We start from the raw sequence: 23,638 nt of genomic DNA, 5'->3' as shown, positions 1-23,638 counted from the left end.
TGTACAAAAATATGTGACTTAACTATAATATACAATTATATTGATAAGCCACACCCTCTGTGACTTAAAGGGAAGGTTCAGGGAGGGTGGACAAAAAATAAAAATCAATTTCCACTTACCTGGGGCTTCCTCCAGCCCGTGGCAGGAAGGACGTGCCCTCACCGCCGCTCCGCAGGCTCCCGGTGGTCTCCGGTGGCCGACCCGACCTGGCCAGGCCGGCTGCCAGGTCGGGCTCTGACGTCATCGGACGTCCTCCGGACTCTACTGCGCAGGCGCAGAACTACTGCGCATGCGCAGTAGAGCCCGGAGGACGTCCGATGACGTCAGATCGCCGGCGTGGGACGCAGAAGTTCCGGGCCTTGGAGCGCAGAAGAGCCTGACCTGGCAGCCGGCCTGGCCAGGTCGGGTCGGCCACCGGGAGCCTGCGGAGCGGCGGCGAGGGCACCTCCTGCCTGCCACGGGCTGGAGGAAGCCCCAGGTAAGTGGAAATTGATTTTTATTTTTTACCCACCCTCCCTGAACCCTCCCTTTAAGGTAGCCATACACTGGTCGATTTGCCATCAGATTCGACCAACAGACAGATCCCTATCTGATCGAATCTGATCAGAGAGGGATCGTATGGCTACCTTTACTGCAAACAGATTGTGAACCGATTTCAGCCTGAAACTGTTCACAATCTGTGGTGGTGGTGGTGCTGCCGCCGGTTCCCCCCATCCCGCATACATTACCTGCTCCGCCGGCGCGACTCCCGGGTCTCCGCTCTTCTTCTCCGCTCTGGTCTGGTCTCCGGCATGCTTCCCTTATTCCTGTCTGGGGGAAGTTTAAACAGTAGAGCGCCCTCTACTGTTTAAACTTCCTGCCGGGACAGGAAGAAGGGAAGCATGCCGGAGACCAGAGCGAAGAAGAAGAGCGGAGACCCGGGAGTCGCGCCGGCGGAGCAGGTAATGTATTGAGGCTCTATTGCGTCGGTCGTCGGGCACTCCAATGTCGCTAGCAATGCGCTCTTTACCCGCGGGCGATCAACGGTTATGTTCCGCACGGCGCGATCGACGGGATCGGACGGAATGGATCAAAATTCGGTGTGTAGCGCGAACGATTGGCAGCAGATTCGATCCCAGTGATCGAATCTGCTGTTGAAACGGCGGCAAATCGGGCCAGTGTATGGTCAGCTTTACTCTGCTGTGGCAAGGCTCCCAAAGATCAATGGGACACTTTCTCCTGCTTATGCAAATCCCCTGCAGCTTTGTTTATTGACACAGTGAGTCATCAGGAGGCACTGTGAAAAGAGAATCCTGACAGCCAGCTGAGGGACTGTAGAAACTTAACTTTGTTTTAAGGCAATGGGAAACACTGGGCTAGCTGATAAAAGTGCAATTAGAGCGCAGCATGATGCAGAGCTGTGCATGGAGGGTCCATGGGCAAAAATCTGTCTGGTCACTCCCCATTGTTATAATGACTGCATGTTTGGAAAAGGTGTTACCGCTCATGCAGAAATAACCAAGCCCAATTGGGTCCTCTACTGTGCAGGCTGCTCACACCTGCCCAGTAGAGAGGACCCGATCGGGATCAGCCATTTCCGCCAGAGCAGCAAGCAGCTAGTGCACCGGCGTGCAGCGGCAACAAGCACTGACAAGCAGACTCCGGGTTCTCACCGCTGGATCTCCTCTGCAGAGGATCCAGAGACTTCCCCCTCCCGAGATAAGTCTCTCCTAGGGACACTTTTTCCCCCTTCAGGTTCACTTTAAAGGACAACTATCAAAGCTAACTAAAATTCTAAATGCCACATATATTTCCAGTAATTACTAGCAAATAGCAATACAAAGGTTTTCACAGCAGCAGAGAGGGGCGTTTGCTACAAAGTTTTTGATTTACCCAAACCTCAAAGAGGAATTTATTAAAACCGGAATGTCAGACTGCAGCTGTTTAATCAAGTGACAATTACAGCGTTTCCTGCACAGAAATGCACTCAGCTGCTGCTGTATAGCGTGACATTTTTTTCCCACATGTGGCGTTTGTCAAATGCAGTGGCGTTGAAATGGGGGTGCAAAGGTAGGGACCGCTCCAGGGCTCCTGGACCAGAAGGGCCCTCCTTTGACTGCTTCATTAGCTCTTTATTGGCGCCATGCTGGTAATCACTTCTATATACGGTATGTGCTTTGATTAGTTGTAACCATGAATATACTGTTCTCCTCCCCAGCCTACACCCCTCTGAGCAGCTGTCCTCAGCAGGCTTTCTTTCTCCATATTATTTGCTAAGTATAGAGCGCTTGAGGAGGACCAATGTAAACTCGCACTGGAAGCCAGAGCTCCTAAGCTACACTACTGGTCCCATGGTAGAGTCCCCACTGCAGCGGTGGGCAAGTGACAGTATGTTTAGATCTGTTTCTGTTTAGAAGTTAAAAAAATATTGCTAGGTAATTCTGCTGATCTTTTGCATGCATTGGCATGTGACTCAAGGCCGGGATTGCCATAGAGGCAAAGGAGCAATTGCCCCAAGGCTCCCGACCTCCGCAGGGGCCCCCTGCCATTGACCCTGCTAATTGCTGGTCCCCTCGCTCGCACTGCTCCCGGGCCCTTGCACGAGAACCCGCAGCAATAATTACTCGCCTGTCCCGCGGCACAGTTGAGGTAATCTTGCCCCACTGTCCTCCTCCGAGAAGGACGGAGTAATTACTGCTGCGGCTTCTCACGCAAAGGCCCAGGTAGCAGAGAGTTTGGGGTTGGGTGTTTGGGCAGGGGGCTCCCACTTCAGTTTGCCCCAGAGCCCCGTAAACCGGCCCTGCACTGACTCAGAGAGAGTATGCAGATCAGGTGCTCTCAACTGAGGACTCAAGCTGCATGCTTGTTCCACACGTGTGTGATTCAGACAAGCCTGAAGCAAGACAATTAGTGCAAAATACGTATATTTACGGAGGCTGCCATATTTATTTCCTTTTAATCAATATCAGTTGCCTGGACGCCCTGCTGGTCTATTTCTCTGCGGTAGTATTTGAATAACACCAGAAACAAGTATGCAGCTATTCTTGTCAGATCTGACTTTAAAGTCTGAAACACCTGATCTGCTGCATGCTTGTTCAGGGGCTATGGCTAATAGTATTAGAGGGAGACGATCAGCAGGGCTGCCAGGCAACTGGCATTGCTTAAAAGGAAATAAACATGGCAGCCTTCATATCCCTCTCTTCAGTTCCCTTTTAAAGACTTGATCGCAGTATAGCAGCAGCCTGCATTCTGCTTTCACTACAGATTCCCTTTCACAAGGCCGTACTAAAGAGTTTGTGCACTAAATGCTCAATCCAGACTACATAAACTCACCTGGGCCCTGGAGTGTCACATAATGATGGCTTTCTCTTCCTCGAATCAGCAGACAAAGGATCCAAAGAGTTCTCACCCAACCCGCTCATTGTGAACACACATCGGTAGCTGGAACACAAAACAGGACAAGATTAAGTTACAGTGCTCAAACCAAAATGAAAAAAAAAAAAAAACTTTTACGCGCTTGCACAAAAAATGAGACAACACACCTAAACTGTGCCTGTAGGTTAAAAACCCTATTTAAAAAGTGGACCACCAATACCATAGCCAACAGGCTGGATGCATTTTTGTCTTTCTGCCCATCTTTGCAGTGAATATGGGGCTGTCTGCACTTGAAGATCATGGTCCCGGCAGTGAAAACTGTTTTGCACACCTGTGTGTGTTATTTTTGATACCCCACTGGTAAGTTAGCTTCCAAGCCACATATCAGTGGTTGGACAGGGGCCTGGAGACTAGCTGCTCAAGCCACCCCTCTTACCACATAGGTGAATCATTATCTGAAACAGAGGCGATAGTATAATCAGTTCAGCCCATGCATAATCTGCTACTGCAGTTTGAATGCATTTATTGTGCCTTTAAATTTGCCGACGGGCTTTCTGCATACCATTTATAATGCTGGGTACACACGGTCCGATTTTTCATGCGATTGATGCATCCGATTGATAAAATCCCTCATATCCGATATTACTCCCGATCGATACTGCGCTCGATAATCATTTCTCACAGAAGTGAATGGAAAAAGATAAGAAAAACGAGCGAAGATGGGAATTGAGCGGTAAAAAACGGTCGGTCGGAATATCGTACCATGTGTACCCAGCATAGGGTAAGTGCTGCTTGGAGATGAGCTCTTACCAATGTGTGTTTTGTATCCCACACTAACTAAAACCCTAATATGGTTATAAAGTGAGGTTTCACTAAGCTACTCCTATTGGCAAACCGCATCCAGGCCATTAGTCCACTAATTCTCTTACCAAAATCTTATCATAAGAGACGGTAAAAGCAGCCATACATCTAGCAACTTTGCCGGCCGATTGACCAAGAGACAGATTGCTCTTTGATCAAATCTGATCGGAGAGAGATCCGTTGATTGAGATAAACCATGCTCCGATTCCCAGAATCTTGAGAGAATTGGCCTAGTGATGCTGCCACGCCACCTCTGGCCGCAGTCTCCCTAAGGTTTTATGTCTCCAGACCCTGCCCTCCCCACCGCGAGCCCCGGGCTTGGTGGTGGAGACAACAGCTGGGGGGGGGGGGGGGGGGGTGTCCATTGAGATTTACCAGCTTGTCCAATCAATGCATGCAAACCATTTTGGGCTGAAATGGGTTGCATCGTCTATCAGGCATGCTTTTTGCGCCACCAATTTTCTAATTTCATTATAATTATCTAATCAGATGGTCGATCGGCCGCCACGTCAAGTAATATATGGGCATCATAACAGTTGGCCAACAGAAGCAGTCTAGTGAAGAAGGGAGGGGTGGTCCCATTGTACGACTCAGGTCTGAGCAACTCAGAGCAAGGAAAGTTAAATAGACTCCTCAATGATCCAATAGACACAGAAAAGCTTAGTTCTCTATCAGAGCTGTATAGCCAGAGAAGGCAGGGGGGACAGTTGTGTAGAATCTATTGGATACAATTCTAGAGCATTTCCTTAATATTAAACGGTGTCAAAGGGAACCCAAGGTGAAACTAAACTGATGAGAAACAATTGCATCGGTCCTCCTACTCCTAAAAATGCAGATGGACCTTTATTGTCCCCTGTGGTCCCATTCCCCATCGCTTGAATTAGCGGAAGCAGGATAATCCATGCAACTGGCTCTGGTAGTGGGTGAGCACCGCTGAAGCATGGCAACGTTTAAGTTTACAGAGCAGAGATTCTCTTTTCACACCCATCTCTGGGGATGCTACAAATAGCAAGCTTATCTTTTTACAACCTGGGACTGACAAAGCGATTATAGAAGCCTGACACTCCCCTCTTCCCAGCTTCCTCTGGGAACTCCCTGCAATGTCTTGTGTCAATATCTGCACAGCACAGCCAGATAAGATGCATTCATACCATTGACAAATAATTCCTCAATGTTATGCTGGGAATACACGGCTCGATTCTGAGCCATTTAGATGGCACGATAGATAATCTCCGACATGTCCGATCTCCCACCCGATCGTTTCCGCACTCAATTCCGCATTGAGGACAATGGAAAAAGAAAAAACGAGCGGAAGATAAGAGAATCGCCTGCGGAATCGAGCGGGCGGGAGAATAGAGCAGCAAAATCGAGCCGTGTATGCCCAGCATTACACAGCTGACCTGGGGAAATGGCTTCTCTCAAATAGAGTGGTGATTTATTATAAAGGAGTTCCTGGAGGCATACAGGTAAAAACGGTTCAAGGAAATTTGAGCGCAGGGTAAAGGCAAAAAAAAGTCTCACCCTGCTGTGGCAAATTTCCTGCCAGCATCAATTACTATTCAATCTCCAAACAGTGCCATACAGTGGAGGTAAGATGCAATTCGGCTTCCAGCTATTGCTGGCGGCTGATTGCACGGTTTCTATCGTAATTCCTCACTGAGCGAGTGAAAGCGCCTTGCTTTCACTTCACCTTTTGTATCGTACCCGCACATTGTAAAACTTCCTCCAGGACGAGTCAGGTAAAAAGGGCACCGCACGGGCAATGACATGTGGGTGCCGCCATAGGCTGAAATGTAAATTATGGCTTAAAGCACTGCAGGAGGCTCTTCTTCCATGTTCTGCATACATTTGGATTTAGATTAGGTCCAGCTTTCAGGAGCAGTTCTTTGCAATACTTTTGGTCAATAAGGCCCCTTCCCCACTTGTGCACTGTTGGTCATGTATTCAGCAATGCATAGCGTTTGTGATACGCAAGGACATCAGTGGTGTTTCTAACCACACAGAGGGATTCACAGTGGTAATGCAACACATGGCTACATGCAATTTTGTGCAGACACTGTGCAATCACATGATATATGAATGGGATCTGCACAGTAACACTGCATGGAAGGCAATGCAAGTGCCACCTGCATTACACGCAGCGCACAAGTGAGGAAGGGGCCTTAGTCGCGCGAGTCCAAGCGCATACTGAAAAAAACAACAACCTGTATTAGCAGCTGGTGTGAAAAAAGAAGCAGTGATTTCCAATACTACACAAGAGGCATCCATCAAATCCAAATATGGATTTATGATTTACATTTTTACAATTACTTCTACGTTCGGTTAAAAAGAGTTCCCAAACAATACATCCAAATTGTACATTTTTTTACAATTACTCCAGAAAGCAGAAGGTTGGAAAAGTAGCACAGGGCTTGTGCACAAGGACATTTGACTTGAGTTTAACACCAGCTTTCAGGAAAGATTAGAAACAAGACTGACCTAGGGAGCAGGACTACAGAGCAGGATCACTAGATGGATAAATGACAATTCGCAAGAATTGCCAAATGACTATAAGAACATTTAATTCGATGTCAGAGTGCGATTTCCCCCAATTCCCTGTGAAAAATGGATTAAACACGACACAAAGATAGAGCTTTACAGTTTTGTATATGCATATTCAATCTAATCCGTAAAACAACTGTCATTTATCCACACCGATTTCCGAATCTCAACTTGACAGATTTTGGGATGACACGACTTCTGTAATACAACCAGCTTCCACCAGATGGCACATGCACTCAAAGTTTTATACCTAGGCCTTACACACCCGGCCACTCAGCCTTTCCCAAGGTTATTCAATGAGAATTATCTGCCAGCACCAAATCCCCAGCTCGATAAAGTACTCGCTCATTGGTCTCTTCACCACAGACAGTCGCTACGTGAAAGCACAGATAAGTGCAATTAGCATTCAAGTCTAAATAGGATAATAAGCTGGAAAATGTGACATTGGATAACCCTCTATGCCCATAGGCTTTTCACACACAACGTAATATTCACTTCCATCAACAAATTATCACATCAAAATGATTGGACAGAAGAGAATTATTTTACTGACCAATTGGAAATGACTAATAAAGCACCAACCATAAAGCAATTCAACAGGATGGTAGATATTCATTGGCTGTGCATATAAAATACCCCTGGAGGTGCAAATAACCAATAAATGCAATGTGACATGAGCAGGTCACCCACCAAAACTTGCGGGGACCAACAGGCTTGGCAGGTACAAGTATACGTGGACATTCAGCATTTATGTTCCATCTGATCAGAATGACATCTTGGGTTACAGAGGAACTGTAGTGAAAATAACATAATGAATACAACTGCTTATTATTTACAATCTGTATTTATAGTCAGTGTTTGCTCATTGTAAAATCTTTCCTCCGATTTACATTCTGAAACGTAGGACTGGTGGTGACATCTTTAGTTCTGCCAGGTGATCTGTACGGAATGTTCGTTACTGAGAGTTCTTTGCAGAGAGCTGGTGCACACCACAGGAGCTTTTTAAAGAGAACCTGTAACAAAAAAATGTCCCCTAGGGGGTACTCACCTCGGTAGGGGGAAGCCTCAGGGTCCCAATGAGGCTGCCCCCTCCGCTGTAGCTGCAGGCAGTCCAGCTCTGGCTCGCCCAGTGTCCCGGAATCCTCCCTCGACAAGGCTGACGAGCGCTGATTTATTTACCTTTCGTGGGTCCAGCGGGGGCACTGTTGCGGCTCTACGCACTGAAACAGGCGTAAATAGCCAATCTCCGTCCGACCGACAGCGATCGGCTATTTCCGCCCATCTCCGAGGCGAAGAGCCGATACTGTGCCTGCGCTGGAGCCCGGGAGGTAAAATATTGACATCCCCACTGTTCGGGGAGTTTTTTCGCCGCCTCCATGGGACACAGGAGGATGGGGGAAGCCTCAATAGGATCCGGAGGCTTCCCCCACCCGAGGTGAGTAGCCCCAGGGGAGGTTTTTCTCGATACAGGTTTTCTTTAAAAGCTAGAGATTTTAAAAGCTCTTGCTAATGTAATGCTATGGGGGATTTTTACAAAATCACATCGCTCCAGTGTGCACACACACACATACATACATAGGATAACAGCAGCAGGAGCTTTTAAAATCACAAAGCGCTCAGAAAAGCTCTTCTGGTGTACACCAGCCCGGAGAGATATTGCTCGATTGGCAGTTGGAAAAAGCTGTTATTTACCACAGTGCAACAAGGTTCACAGACAGCAAACTGTCAGGACCATGGTCACGACATCACGCTGCGAGAGGGGTTTCACCACAATATCAGCCATAAAGAAAACCCCAACCCGATCTAGTCGAGAAACACAGAGGTGCCTGGCTCTTCTACTGACCACATATGCTATTGCTCCGTTGTTATTGCCTGATGAAGCGTGATCAAACCTGCGAAACGCGTTGCATATTTGGAGTTCATAAATAAAATATATTGACTATCTTTACTACAGTCGTCGTGTGTCTACTTGGAGGAGGTAAGTCCACCACTACCTCCTCTATTTACCAATCATTTGTTTTTTAAGCTCATTTAGCTTCCTTTTATCCTTTTGGCGCCTCTGTTCTCCTGCATAGTCGAGAAAATGTAGATTTTGCATGGGAAAGAGGGTATCTGCTACTGACTGGTTTAAAGTTTCTCTTTAAAAACACCTGAACTTGTAGGGGAGATGTGGAGGCCAACCTATTTATTTGGTTTCAAACAATGCAGTTTGCTCGGTTGTCCTGCTGATCCTCTGCCTCCAATACTTTTAAGAATAGGCCCAGAACAGGCATGTCAATCAGACACTTCTGACTTTAGTCTGACTGAATTCGCTGCATATTGGTTTTATGTGTGATCCCGATACCACTGCAGCAAAATAGATCAGCAGGGCTGCCAGGCAATTGGTATTGTTTAACAGGAGACAAACATGGCAGCCTCCACATTCCCTTCAGTTCAGACATACATAAAAGTTTGGCCAGGAATATGGCCATGGATATAGATCCTCATGGAATTCCGCAGTGCACACAATTCCCAATGCGCATACCGTCTGTGAGACCAACAACCACCAATCAAATTGAAACTATTTTCTCACTGTCTGTGTGAATATAAAAGCCTAAATCACCCAGACTCCTGTGGGAAAAATGCAGAGATTTAATTTCTGACTCCCAAACGGACGCCCAAAGGAGTGGAATCCAGATCTGCTGGTGACGAGCATTATCTGCACCTGAATTCTACGCACACCAGTTTAAATGCTAATAGTTTCAAGTGACTGCCTGCAATTCCCAATGTACAGATAGGCTGCTGGGCTATCTATCCTACTATGGGAACTACAAAAAACAAAAACTGTAGGACAACTGAAGTGAGAGGTATATGTAGGCTGCCATATTTATTTCCTTTTAAACAATACCTGTTGCCTGGCTGTCCTGCAGATCTCTTGGGCTGCAGTAGTGCCTGAATAACGCCAGAAACAAGCATGCAGCTAATCTTGTCAGATCTGACAATAATGTCAGAAACACCGGATCTGCTGCATGCTTGTATGGGGTCTATGGCTAAAAGTATTAGAGGGAGAGGATCAGCCAGATAGCCAGGCAATCGGTATTGCTTAAAAGGAAATAAATAAGACAGCCTCCATATACCTTTTACTTCAGTTGTCCTTTAAACTAGGTTTTCATGAGTTAACATCTTGGCCACAAACAACTAGTGTGCTTTAGATTTACTTTTTAGAGCATGAAAAATCATGTGCCTCGGCCTTTAGGCATAGTTTACAAGTAGATGACAACAGGTTATATTGAGAGGAAATGGATATAACTATTAGAGTGCTAAGTATATACAGAGCTATGGGATTCTGAATTTTAAGGGCCGTTTCACACACACAAAAAAAAACCAAAAAAAAAAAAGTGATTTTGCCACAATATTTTCATATTTGTTTTTGTGATTCTTGTTCAGGGGATGAGAATCGCTCCTGAAATGCTGAACGCAGGGCTACAGGAATAGCAAGTGCAATCACAGCAGAATCTCCACCGGTGTGAAACAGCCCTATGTATGTGGTACTGGTCAATGAGATGCTAACGTGATGCAAATATTGCTGCAATGTGTAGCAGCTTGTAATTGGGATAATCAAATGTAGTTGCTACTAACTTGGATTGACCCAAATTTAAACTGCCTACAAACTGCAAAAAAAAAAAAAAAGTTTGCACCAAAATGTTTTCATCTATCATCTCTAGTAATGGGGATCACACTGCAGCCTGGAACACATCAAGCACAGGCTACACAGGGAGGTAGAAATATAAATGCAAGATTGTATATAGGCTACACTAAGGCTGGTTTCACACCAGGACGTTGCGTTTTATGGGACGTTATGGTCGCATAACGTGCCCCTAACACAACGCCTGGTGCTCCCTGCTTTGGACGTCAGAGTGGGCCGCGTTGTGCAGTTCACTCTGGCGTCCGTGATGCCGTGATGCGCACTCTTGGACGCATGCGGCATCACATGGTCCCGCCCGGCCAATCGCCGCACATAGCGGCCGCTCCAGGAAGTAAACACTGCACGTCACTGAGTGCAGTGAATATTAATTAGCCATGTGCCTGGCCGCTCTCCGCTCCTCCCCAACGTCACTGAGCATGTGCAAACAGTCTAACGTGGCTCTGCCGCTTACAAAGTACTGCATGCAGTACGTTGTCTTATGGCGCAGCGTTACTAAGTAACGCAACGTGGGCACTGTGAACCGCCCATTGATTTTTCATTGCTGTGCAGTGGGGTGCGTTACAGGCTGTTCCAACGTGCGCCTGTAACGTCCCACTGTGAAACAAGCCTAAAGGTGGCCACACATCAGGCGACTTGGCGGCAGATCAACCATCCGATTAGATTATTATAAAATCGGATGAAAATCTGTGCCACCAAGTGCATGCTTGACCGACAATGCAACCAATATCAGCCCGAAACTTGGATATGCTGCAAGGTGTAAGGCTAACTTGCTTGATCGAGTGCGCAGCAGTAAAGGCTAACAATACCGGGACGAGTGTAAAAAAAAAACCCCTCCCCCGACACTATCTTCACAGTGCGCTCTATACATTACCGGTCCTCTGCTTGCTCCGGGCTAACTCCGCCATCCATACTTGCGCCCCATATAGTTGCCTAGTAACGTGGTGCGAGTGTGCAACGTCACACAGGCACCAAGTTACTAGGCAACCATGTGTGGCGCAAGTATGGACGGCGGAGGGAGCCCGGAGTTAGCGGTGGCCGCAGACAAGTAATGTATACAGTGCTCTGGGCGCCAGGGTGCACATTAAAGGATACCCGAAGTGACATGTGACATGATGAGATAGAAATGTCTATGTACAGTGCCTAACACACAAATAACTATGCTGTGTTCCTTTTTTTCTTTCTCTGGCTGAAAGAGTTAAATATCAGGTATGCAAGTGGCTGACTCAGTCCTGACAGGAAGTGACTACAGTGAGACCCTCACTGATAAGAAATTCCCATTTTTTATCTCTTTCTTGCTCTCAGAAGCAATTTTCTGCTAGGAAAGTGTTTATAGTTGGAACTTTTTATCAGTGAGGGTCACACTGTAGTAACATCCTGTCTGAGTCAGGACTGAGCCAGCCTCTTACATACCTGATATTTAACTCTTCCAGGCAGAGAAAGAAAAAAAGGAAAACAGCGTAGTTATTTGTGTGCTAGGCACTGTACATACCCATGTCTATTTCATCATGTCACCTGGGGTGTCCTTTAACCTCCTTAGCGGTAACCCAGTCAGGCCCGGGTTAGAAAGCCACAGCTCAGAGTGGTAATACCGAATTTAATCCATCGGAGGTGTGGAATGTGCAGGACTGCTGCAGATCTGTCTAGCAGTATGATTTTTAGGGTGTAAAAGCTTGAGAAAAAATTGCACTGCTTTTGGAAAATAAATTTGGAAATAATTATACCGCCAGGGGGGTTAAACATTAGATGAACAGTCCTGGCCTGGCGAGGCGGCGAATGCAGTCACAAGGCTGATTCCGGGTCGATTTAAACATGACATTGATCAGGAATCCGCCTGTGGAGTATGAGCAGCTGTCATATTTCTCTCTAATCAGATTTGTTTAGAGAGAGATTAGTCTCCTGCTCGAATCAGCCCATCATAGCTAAATTTATGATTACCTAAAGAGTGAGGGGTATAACTAAGCAGCTGGGGTTCATTCTGTAATATATAACAAAAATCACCCGGATCCAACTCGGACTACTCCGTTTATGAAACCACGGACTTTAAGTACTACAAATTGCTCCGACTCCTCAAATCCGACTCCTACTCCACTAATTTAATGGTAGTGTTTCCAAGCTTTGAAGTGATCTTTCGACTTTGCCCCACAAATGCTCAATAGGATGGATGTCAGGGAACTGAGCTGGCCATGGAAGCAGGTTAAACACTGACTGATGTTCCTCAAACCAATTTGAAACCAAGGGCCCACAGCAGGTGTCTTTTCCTATTTTTCTGTGATACCAAAGGCACTCTTGAATTGATGGACGCCAGCTGTTAAAGCCCGTCCTTTGCAAAGTCCATCTTTTTGTGCTTTGGGATATGCTTTGTGATGCACCTGCATGGAATTCAGCTGTAATTTGCCATATTGTTGCCCTTCTGTTGGTGCGGACTATGCATGCTAGTATTTTCATCTCTCTTGTTCAGAGTGAACCTCCGGACTAGAAACCTACTCAGCAGCAGAAAAGGCTTGGTGTTTTTTTAATAGTTTCACAGCATCAGAACTTTGTTTTTCTTACCAAAGCATCATTTTTAGCTGCATTTTCAGCTAAGCTCCACTCACCAAAGAAAACTGCCCGGGCTTTTTTCCCCCTGACGCTGTGCAGAGCATGATGGGATTTCCTATTATTATTATTATTTATTGAATTTATAAAGCGCCAACATATTACGCAGCGCTGAACATTAATTTAGGTTACAGACAATATTTAGGGGTGACATACAGCAATATGACAATACAGGAATACAAGAAAACCAGATCACACACCATAGTATGAGTACCAGGTAATGCTTAGTCAGTCACTGGATGGAGCATGGAGATTAGGCAAGTTAGGTTCCCTCAGATGCATAGCATGGGTTCACAGTAATGGAGGTGCAAGATCATGTTGGACACAAAAGGAGGAGGACCCTGCCCAAAGGCTTACAATCTAGAGGGAGAGGTAAGGACACGAATGGTAGGGGACCAGAGTTCAGCTGTAGGTTTAGAGCACTTGTGAGGGGTAGTAGGCCAGAGTGAAAAGGTGAGTTTTGAGGGCTTTCTTGAAGATGTTGAAGGAGGGGGCTGCCCTAATGGGTGGAGGTAGGGAGTTCCATAGTGTTGGAGCAGCCCTTGAGAAGTCCTGGAGGCGTGTATAGGACTGGGTGATGTGGGGGGGCGGTTAGGCGAAGTTCATTGGAAGAGCGGAGTGAGCGCCTAGGTGTGTACCTCTGAGTAAGATCGGAAATGTAGGTTGGACAGGTTTTGTGGACAGATTTGTAGGTCAGACACAGTATCTTGAATCTGATTCTGGACTGGATAGGAAGCCAGTGGATGGATTCTAGTAGGGGATCTGCCGTGGTGGAGCGATGGGAGCAGTGGATAATTCTGGCTGCCGCATTCATGATGGACTGCAGTGGGGCTATTCGTGTCATAAGGAGACCAGACAGCAGGGCATTGCAGTAGTCAAGGCGGGAAATTATGAGGGCATGGATGAGGAGTTTGGTGGTGGCAGAGGTCAGGAAAGGGCGAATCTTACAGATGTTACGAAGGTGGAAGTTGCAGGACTTTGTGAGGTTTTGGATGTGGGAAGTGAAGGAGAGTGCGGAGTCCAGGGTGACACCCAGACAGCGGGCTTGAGAGGTAGGGCGGATGGTAGTGTGGTTAACAGTGACATGCACATCTGGGAGGTTCGTGCATGGCCATGGTGGGAAGATCATAAATTCCGTTTTGTCTAGATTTAGTTTCAGGAACCTAGCGGACATCCAGGAGGAGATGGCTGATAGGCAGGAGGAGACCTTGTCCATGGGAGTGGTGGATAGGTCAGGGGTGTGGAGGTAGATCTGGGTGTCATCTGCATACAGATGATAGTTAAAACCCATGGAGGAGATAACCTTGCCAATGGAGGATGTGTATAGGGTGAACAGTAGGGGGCCAAGGACCAAACCTTGGGGGACTCCCACCGAGAGGTGGTTGGCGGTGGACGAGGACTCATTGAAGGCGGTCGTGAAGGAGCGGTTGGAGAGGTAGGATGAAAGCCAGGACAGGGTGAGATCGTGAATGCCCAAGGACTGGAGGAGTAGGGGATGATCTACTGTGTCAAAAGCTGCTGACAGGTCAAGGAGGAGGAGAATGGAGTATTTACCTTCAGCTTTAGCTAAGGCAAAGTCGTTGACCACTTTGGTGAGAGCAGTTTCAGTTGAGTGGGCAGGCCGAAATCCAGATTGGAGTGGGTCTAGCAGTAAGTTGGCATTGAGGAACTGGGTCAGGCGTTTGTGAACCAGACGCTCAAAGAGCCAAAGGGGAGGAGGGAGATAGGATGGTAGTTGGAGGGTAGCGAGGGGGTCGAGGGAGGGTTTCTTGAGCAGGGGTAGTACAGTGGCCTGCTTGAAGTCTGAGGGGAAGGTGCCTGTGGATAGGGATAGGTTGAACAGGGTAGTGAGGACTGGGGCCAATTCCGTGAAGTGAGGCTGGAGTAAATCAGAAGGGATGGGGTCAAGGGGGGGGGGGGGGGGGGGGGGGAGTAGTGGTATGGGAAGTCTGCAGTAGGTGGTTGACTTCCTCGGTGGTAGTAGGATGTGAGGGGAGGATAGGGTGGAGGAGGAGCTGGTTGGGAGGGGGTGGGAGGTGAAGATTGGAGATTGGATATTTCCTGGCGGATGGAGACAATTTTGTTGGTGAAGTGGGTGGCTAAATCTGTAGCAGAGAGGGAGAAAACGGAGGGTGGGGGTGGGTTTAAGCAGGGAGTTGAAAGTGGCAAAAAGACGCCGGGGGTTGGAAGCTTGTGCTCCGATGAGTTTGGTAAAGTATTCCTGCTTCGCATGAGCAAGGGCAGTGTGGAACTGCAGCAGGTTGGAGAGGTGCTCAGGACACAAGACAGTTGGAACTGTGTCTCATGCTTTAAACCAAAAAACTGTGTCTCATCCTTTCAACCAAAAAGATGGCTGCCACCATGAAATCAAACGTTTGCCTGTTCTTTTAAAACAGTGCGGGTAAGAGATTATATTACCTATCTATTTTAATGAACATAACTAATATAACTTAATGACAGTATGTTTGTTTAGGCTGGAGTTCCTCTAAGTTACATTAGTTATGTTAATTAAAATAACTAGGTAATATAATCTCTTACCCACTGTTTTAAAAGAACAGGCAAACGTTTGATTTCATGAGGGCAGCCACCTTTTTGGTTGAAATGAGGTGACAGGGAGCATGAGACACAGTTCCAACTGTCCTGTGTCCTGAGCACCTCTCCCAGTTGCTAGGCAACGTGAACAACAACACAGGAAATCCCATCATGCTCTGCATAGCATCAGGGGAAAAAAGCCTGGGTTTTTTTTCTTTGATAAGTGGAGCTTAGCTAAAAATGCAGCTAAAAATGATGCTTTGGTAAGAAAAACAAAGTTCTGATGCTGTGAAACTGTTAAAGAAACACCAAGCCTTTTCAGTTCTGCTGAGTAGATTTTTTTGTCCGGAGGTTCACTTTAATGAAAGTGTTTGTTTAGGATGAAGTTCCTCTTTAACTTCCGTGATAACTATGTCATCCGAAGCAGAGTGTTCATTGTATAAGCAACTCTGCTTGTTGCGTCACTAAGTCACTGTTGAACTAGTTTACTTTCAGATAAGGGTTGTCACTAATTTTTTTGACCATGTGTGGCCTGGATTAGGGCTCGTTTCCACTAGATGCCACGCGCAGCTGCGAGATGTGCGGTGGCACTTCCTGATCCCAGAAGCCGTGTCATGCACAGTTATGGGATTCGCTGCCTCCCGTACAAAAAAAATGCTGCAATGTCATCCAAATCGCTAAGGCAAGGGATTCAGACGGCGGCAGCATTATGCCCTATGGCAGAGTTTCCCCGAGCACACACAGTACAGCTAGCACTGTGAGAAGGGTGATATGAATAATCAGGTGGGGGTGTGCTGTGTATATGCAGCCCTGTGTGGCCTGGATTGCAGTAGACAAGACACAGAAGATTGATATTGTGCTTTTTTCCTGGTGGACTTAAAGCGTTTAAGCTTCAGCCACTAGAGGTGCGCTCAGTAGCCAGTATTAAGGAGTCTTACCCAAGGTCTCCTTACTGAATAGATGCTGGCTTACTGAACAGGAAGAGCCGAGATTTAAACCCAGTTCGCCTGAGCCCTTAGCCATTACACTATCCAGCAGTACAGAGCACACACAGTACAGGTTACAGTGGGAGATGAGGGATATGACTAGTCAGGTGTGGGTGTTCTGTGTAAATTCAGCCCTGTGTGGCCTGGATTGCAGTACAGTGGCACACACAGTACAGGGTACACGGGAGAAGGGGGGATAGGACAAGTTAGGTGGGGGTGTTCTGTGTATATTCAGCCCTGTTTGGCCTGGATTGCAGTGCAGTGGTACAGAGCACACACAGTACAGGTTACACTGGGAGAAGGGGGATATGACTAGTCAGTTAGAGGTGTACTATGTACATACAGCCCTGTGTGGCCTGGATTGCAGTACATTGACACACACAGCACAGGGTACACTGGGAGAAGGGGGGATAAAACTAGTCGGGTGGAAGTGTGCTGTGTATATACAGCCCTGCATGGCCTGGATTGCAGTAGAGCACAAACAGTACAGGTTACACTGGGAGAAGGGGGGATAGGACTAGTCAGGTAGAGGTGTTCTGTGTATATACAGCCTTGTGTGCCTGGATTGCAGAACAGAGCACACACGGTACAGATTACATTGGGAGGGAAGGGGTACATCTAGGCAAGTGGGTGTGTACTCTGTATAAACTGACTTCTGAAGCTGACACTGCAGCCTGGATTGCAGCATGGAGCACACACAGTACAGGTTATATTGGGAGGGAAGGGGCACATCCATGCAAGTGGGGGTGTGTGCTCTGTATATACTGACTTCTGAAGCTGACTCTGCAGCCTGGATTGCGGCACAGAGCTCACACAGCCCAGGTTACTCCAGGGAAAACTGGTAACCGCAGCAGTAACTGAGTCCAACACAAACACGGTAAAACAAACAGGCTGTAAGTGGAGAACGAGACTGAGAAAAGCACACACACCGGGAGACGGAACCAGGATGTCCTTATAAAGCTTCCAGTATCATGTCTGTCTGATGCCAGCTGCAGAGAAGAGAGGACACTGTAGAAAGCTAATCCAGCCTCTCCCTGGTCAATGCAGATAACACAGGTAGTGCTGTACAACTCACTGCAGACTGCCAAAAACAGCTTGATAATCGTAGGCTATGCACTCTGTTACAATAAAGACGTGGAATGCTTGCTGCAGGGCCAGTCAGAGGTGGTTGGGCCACATGTACAATGTGGGATGGTTACACTGAGGTAACAGGTGTGGATGTTATGGACCACAGCAGCACAGTACTAACATAAAACTACTGTCTGCTGCAAACACTGCAGGGGGAATGCATGAAAATGTGGAGCTGCCAGCCAACCACATCCTCCAACACAAAACTGGAGACACAAAGACAAGACCTTAACTGTGGGGGCAACAAGACCACTCCAGAACCCAGACAAATTAAAGGAGACAAGTCAATCCGCTTATATTGTAAACAGTATTTTGTCACTGAAATCGGCTTCTAAAAAAAATGTATATTTGGTTCTTACATTACACAGACTAACTCCTAAATTCCATTTGAAAGTGCACTGCTGGCTCACAGAAGAGTTGTTTTCATTGTGGTCAGGGCAAAATCTAACAAAATACTACCCTTTTACTATAAATAATAGTTTTCTTAACATTCAAAAAATAGGATCCTCACATTACTCTACTGATGACTCCTGTCTGCTGCCCCACATATGGATACTTGGTTGTCCTTGTTGCTGTACAAACAATCAGGTCAGAGCAATGTAGTGCTAGATTCACCCCTGAATCTTATGTCTTAACAAGTTTCTCTGCCTCTTAAAATAAACCTGGAAAAGGCTGGGAAAAAAAAATTGTTAGATACTCACCTAAGTAGAGGGAAAGTCCTTCCCATCGAGCCTTCCCAGTCCTCTCTCTATACCCTCGTTCCACCGCTGTCCCTTCGTTGAAATGGTTTGACCAGTAGGTCGAACTAATCTTCAGCACTCCTCGGGCAGCCTTCAGTTACCACTACTGGGGGGAACGCTACCTATTCTGACTAGGGCTGCATCTGGGGGGCTCCTTCAATTACTGGTACTAGGGGTCCCATCTAGCTAATACTGTGGGCTTCTCTGGTTACCTACATATACAGTGTGTCACAACTGGCTACTCATACTGGGGCCAGTGCAGTGGTGCCTCTGGGGGCTACACCTGGCTACCTTTTATTGGGGGGCTACCTAATCCTGGGGATAACTGGAGATTTTTACCCTCGCCCTGGGAGCTGTATAGTCTGTATGTAATTTACTTATAAATAACATTTACCTTACAGAGGAAAATTAAGTCCTTACAAAATCTTTCCACTGATGAGGGCAATTTGCAAATATTTAAAAAAGTGAAAAATAAAGCTTGCTGACAACTCACAACAGTTTTCAATATCCTGATGACATCATTATAGGCCTCCTGTACTAACCTAAGTATTTTCAGGTTTTCAGGTACTTGCCTTGTTTTAGGGTTGGCGGGTGAGTAAAACATTTTCTATTGCTGATTTTCATACCGTATATCCCCTTTCTCCTGCATTAGTGATGCATGCACTCCCATCACATACTGCAGTTTATCTGACATACTGGACATGTGCAGGAGAGTACCTCCAAGTGAAAGGTCAGCAACTCTCTAAATACATACAGGGTGCATTTCTCTATGTTTTCCTTCTGTCCTGTGCAAGAGTTCAGGTGCACTTTAAGTCAGCGGCCCAGAATGAGCATGCCCATCAGATGCTGTGACTCTGGTCTGGCCCCACTGACTGCCCGTTTGTTGCATATATATATAATGATATGTCAAGTTTCCACTCTACAGACAGTACAGGAAGTTTCTACAGACCAGCACAGTGGGTACAACGCATAACCGCTCCGACGATCGCTGCATAGAGGGAGTCTCAGAGAGTCGGGTATAAATCAGTAGGAACAGAGGCAGACATGGTGAAATGACACTGTGTATTACATTAAGAAAAAAAGTTACTTAGGCATGCAGGCATGGCATGGGTTCAAATGGAGACAATATTAGTGCTGGTTTCCTTTAATTAGGGCATACAATGGCAATAAAAGGGAGTGAAGAGATTGCCTAGAGCCGGTAGTAAAACCAGACAAAACCATTGGAAGAGACCTCCCAAATTTGAATGCAATTATGTACTCCTTTTCCAGGGAGACATCAGGGCGACCTTGGGTGTGTTCCCTGGAAATCCTCTTACTGTGTGGATGATCTGTGAACAGGGCGGCTTATCACTGACTGGCCTGAGCTCACCAGCTTCTGCAATGATGTGAATATAGGCCTGAGGGACAGAAAGTACATGTAATACTCCTGCGTAATGAGTCTACCACCTCATCAGTTCCAGGGATCTCTAACTGCCTGTATGGTCCATTTGTAGGTCATGTCATTTATAGAACAATCCACTCCATAACAGAAAGGGAATATCTAATGTAAATAGCTTTTACATATAAATGAAATAGAAAAAAACATAAAACAAATAGATGTCCTCCTCCAATAATTAACGGTTTAGCGTTGCATGTTTTTTTCCCCTCAAAGTTCCTGACATTTTTTCCACTTAAAGGGAAGGTTCAGGGAATGCATTAAAAAAATAAAAATCCAAATCCACTTACCTGGGGCTTCCTCCAGCCCGTGGCAGGCAGGAGGTGCCCTCGGCGCCGCTCCGCAGGCTCCTGGTGGTCTTCGGTGGCGAGCCCGACCTGGCCAGGCCGGCTGCCAGGTCGGGCTTCTTCTGCGCTCCAAAGTGCGTGTCACTTGTGCGCCCTGACGTCATTGGACGTCCTCCGGGCTGTACTGCGCAGCCTCAGTAGTTCTGAGCCTGCGCAGTACAGCCCGGAGGACGTCAGACGACGTCAGGGTGCTCAAGTGACACGCACTTTGGAGCGCAGAAGAAGCCCGACCTGGCAGCCGGCCTGGCCAGGTCGGGCTCGCCACTGGAGACCACCAGGAGCCTGCGGAGCGGCGCCAAGGGCACCTCCTGCCTGCCACGGGCTGGAGGAAGCCCCAGGTAAGTGGATTTGGATTTTTATTTTTTTTTATGCATTCCCTGAACCTTCCCTTTAAGGACTACTGTAGGAAGAAATAAAAGAGTTGAACTTACCCGGGGCTTCTAATGCTCCCCCGCAGACGTCCTGTGCCCGCGCATCCACTCACTGATGCTCCGGCTCACTTCTGGAATTTCCAACTTTACAGTATGAAAAACTGGGCCTGCGCAATACACTCCTGGTGACGTTAGCGGGAGGAAGGGTGCGGCCACGCAGGCGCAGTGGTTTTCCAAATTTGAAGTCCGAAATTCCAGAAGTGAACCGGAGGCGGGGCCGGAGCATCGGTGAGTGGCTGCGCGGGCACAGGACGTCTGCGGGGGACCATTAGAAGCTCCAGGTAAGTTCAACTCTTTTTCCAACCTTTACAAGATAAGGGCTGGGGACTGAGAAGAATGGGGCGAGCAGTGGGCATCAGAACCGCTTGCTGCACATGCCTGCTCCCCAGTTTTGAAAATTCCTGAAAGCTAATGTATCCTTTAAACCGCACTAACATTCTGTGACTAGACTTTTAAAGATAGAAAAACTTTTTACTCATCTGGAGGGCTGACCTGGGCAATGCACTGCTGAGTAGGCATTCGTTGGCGTAGCAATAGAGGATGCAGAGGTTGCGACCGCACTAGGGCCCCTGAACCAGAGGGGTCCAGTAGTGGCCTTCTTTCATCCATCTTATTAGCTTTGCATTGGTGCTATGCTGGTAATGAACACCTCTACATGTGCATTGCATAGTCCTTTAAACTGTTTCCCAACTCTTAACCTCCCTGGCGGTTAATTTTTTTTGCCAAATTGGCAAAAAAAACTTTTTTTTTAAATTTTTTTTTTTTGTTTCATGTAAAGCTACCAGAGTGGTAGCTACATGAAACACCACTAGAGGGCGCATGTGTCCCTCTAGTGCGATCGTCGCCGGCATCTATAGCAAACAGGGGAACGCGTATACAACGCGTTCCCCTGTTTGGCTTCTCCTGTCGCCATGGCGACGAACGGGATGACGTCATGGACGTCAGCCGACGTCCTGACGTCAGACACCTCCGATCCAGCCCATAGCGCTGCCTGGAACTCATTGGTCCGGGCAGCGCAGGGCTCTGGCGGGGGGGGGGGGGGGGGCCCTCTTTCGCCGCTGCGTGCGGCCGATCGCCGCAGAGCGGCGGCGATCAAGCTGTGCGCGCGGCTAGCAAAGTGCTGGCTGCGCGCACAGCAATTTACAGATTAAAAATCGCCCCACCAGGGGCTGAGATCTCCCCCTGCGCGGCATAGCCCGAGCTCAGCTCGGGCTTACCGCCAGGGAGGTTAATACACCTCTCTGACACTGCAGCTGTCCTTGGTTGGTTTTGGGGCTCCAATCTCCTTAGTTCCGCCACTGGGCATAGCGATTCCAGCAGCCACTGCTAGTTTGCATGGGTATATGTACAGTTTGGGTTCTCTAAAATAAGTGTCAGTTACAGTATAGCTGGCCTGCTGCAGATAAGCCCCCTTCCCATGTTTCCCAGTTTTTCCCCATACACTCACCTGAGCTGGAGACCGGAAGCTATGCGAGATGACAAGCCATTTCATGGAGCGTTATATCCAGCATCCTGCAAGAATGATTAAAGGGAACGCGTTAGAACAGGTTCTACACATTATCTGTAAAATGCATACCACAAACATATGAAGGGAAAGAGCTTGTCATGTGTATCAACTTCCCTGTATTCCTAAAGGTTCTACAGAACAACATAGTGGCACTCCGAAAGCATTTGTCAATTCCATTTCAACACAACAGAAAATGGCTATAAAAAATGCACATTTAAAGGACAACTGAAGTGAGAGGGATATGGAGGCTGCCATATTTGTTTCATTTTAAGAAATACTAGTTGCCTAGCTAACCTACTGATCCTTTGCCTCTACTACTTTCAGCCATAGACCCTGAAAAAGCATGCAGTAGCTCAGGTGTCTGACATTGGCAGATCTGACAAGATTAGCTGCATGCTTTATTTCTGGTGTGATTCAAACACTACTGCAGCCAAACAGATCAGCAGGGCTGCCAGGCAACTGGTATTGTTTAAAAGGAAATACATATGGCAGCCTCCATATTCTTCTCACTACAGTTGTCTTAAGACAGATTTTCTCTCAAGGTTCTCTTTTATTTAACCACTTGAGGACCCCCCCCCCCAACCCCCCCCCAACCCCCCCCCCCCCCCCCTCTTAAGGACCAGCGCTGTTTTAGCTGATCTGTGCTGGGTGGGTTGTGCAGCCCCCAGCACAGATCAAACACCAGGCAGAGCGACCAGATCGCCCCCTTTTTTCCCCACTAGGGGGATGATGTGCTGGGGGGGTCTGATCGCTCCTGCCTGCCTGGGTGTTGCAGGGGACACCTCAAAGGCCCCCTCCGCGGCGAAATTCCCCCCCTCCCTCTCCTCCCTCCCTTCCCCGGAGATCGGAGGCTGCACAGGAACGGATCTGTCCTGTGCAGCCTCTAACAGGCTCCTGCCTGTCATGTGACAGCGATCCCCGGCCGCTGATTGGCCGGGGATCGCTGATCTGGTACAACGCTGCTACTGTTAGCAGCGTTGTACAAATGTAAACAAAGCGGATTATTTCCGCTTGTATTTACATTTAGCCTGCGAGCCGCGATTGGCGGCCCGCAGGCTATTCATGGAGCCCCCTGGCGTGAATTGACAGGAAGCAGCCGCTCGCGCGAGCGTCTGCTTCCTGATTAATTAGCCTGCAGCCGGCGACACAGAACTGTGTCGCTGGTCCTGCAGCTGCCACTTTCTCGGCGCGCGTTATGAGTGCGCGGTCGGCAAGTGGTTAAAATATGCTATCCTCTGCTTTAAAAGCTACCGGTAATCCAGTCACATATACATTTTCTTTTTCTTAGCATTGGATTACCTAAGGAAAGTTACAGCTACGTATATAATTTGGAAAACCAAACAAACAAACAAAAAAATGCCTAAAGCCTCATCTACACGTGTAGATGAGGTGGCGATCCGGCGGCTCGATTAGCCGCCGGATTTCCTCTTCCGCGTCCCCGCTCGCGCCGGCATCAATACCCGCTCGATTCGTCCTGTTGGATCTTATCAATCGAG

At 47.6% G+C, this 23,638-nt stretch overlaps 1 protein-coding gene across 4 annotated transcripts in view; it reads right to left on the bottom strand.

Annotated features, from left to right (window-relative positions):
• NCOA3 (nuclear receptor coactivator 3) overlaps window positions 1-23,638 on the bottom strand; it is a 447,618-nt gene that overhangs the window by 66,488 nt on the left and 357,492 nt on the right. For all 4 annotated transcript variants that reach the window (XM_068263089.1, XM_068263090.1, XM_068263091.1 and 1 more), the window contains 2 exons: window positions 22,083-22,147; window positions 3,313-3,420 (listed from right to left, as the gene is read on the bottom strand). In XM_068263089.1, the coding sequence (XP_068119190.1) occupies window positions 3,313-3,401 (89 nt within the window). In that variant the 5' untranslated portion in view covers window positions 3,402-3,420; window positions 22,083-22,147. The remainder of the gene's footprint in view (window positions 1-3,312; window positions 3,421-22,082; window positions 22,148-23,638) is intronic.

The sequence above is a fragment of the Hyperolius riggenbachi genome, chromosome 12, assembly GCF_040937935.1.
Source record: "Hyperolius riggenbachi isolate aHypRig1 chromosome 12, aHypRig1.pri, whole genome shotgun sequence".
NCBI lineage: Eukaryota > Metazoa > Chordata > Amphibia > Anura > Hyperoliidae > Hyperolius > Hyperolius riggenbachi.
This window is presented reverse-complemented; position numbering and strand designations above follow the sequence as displayed.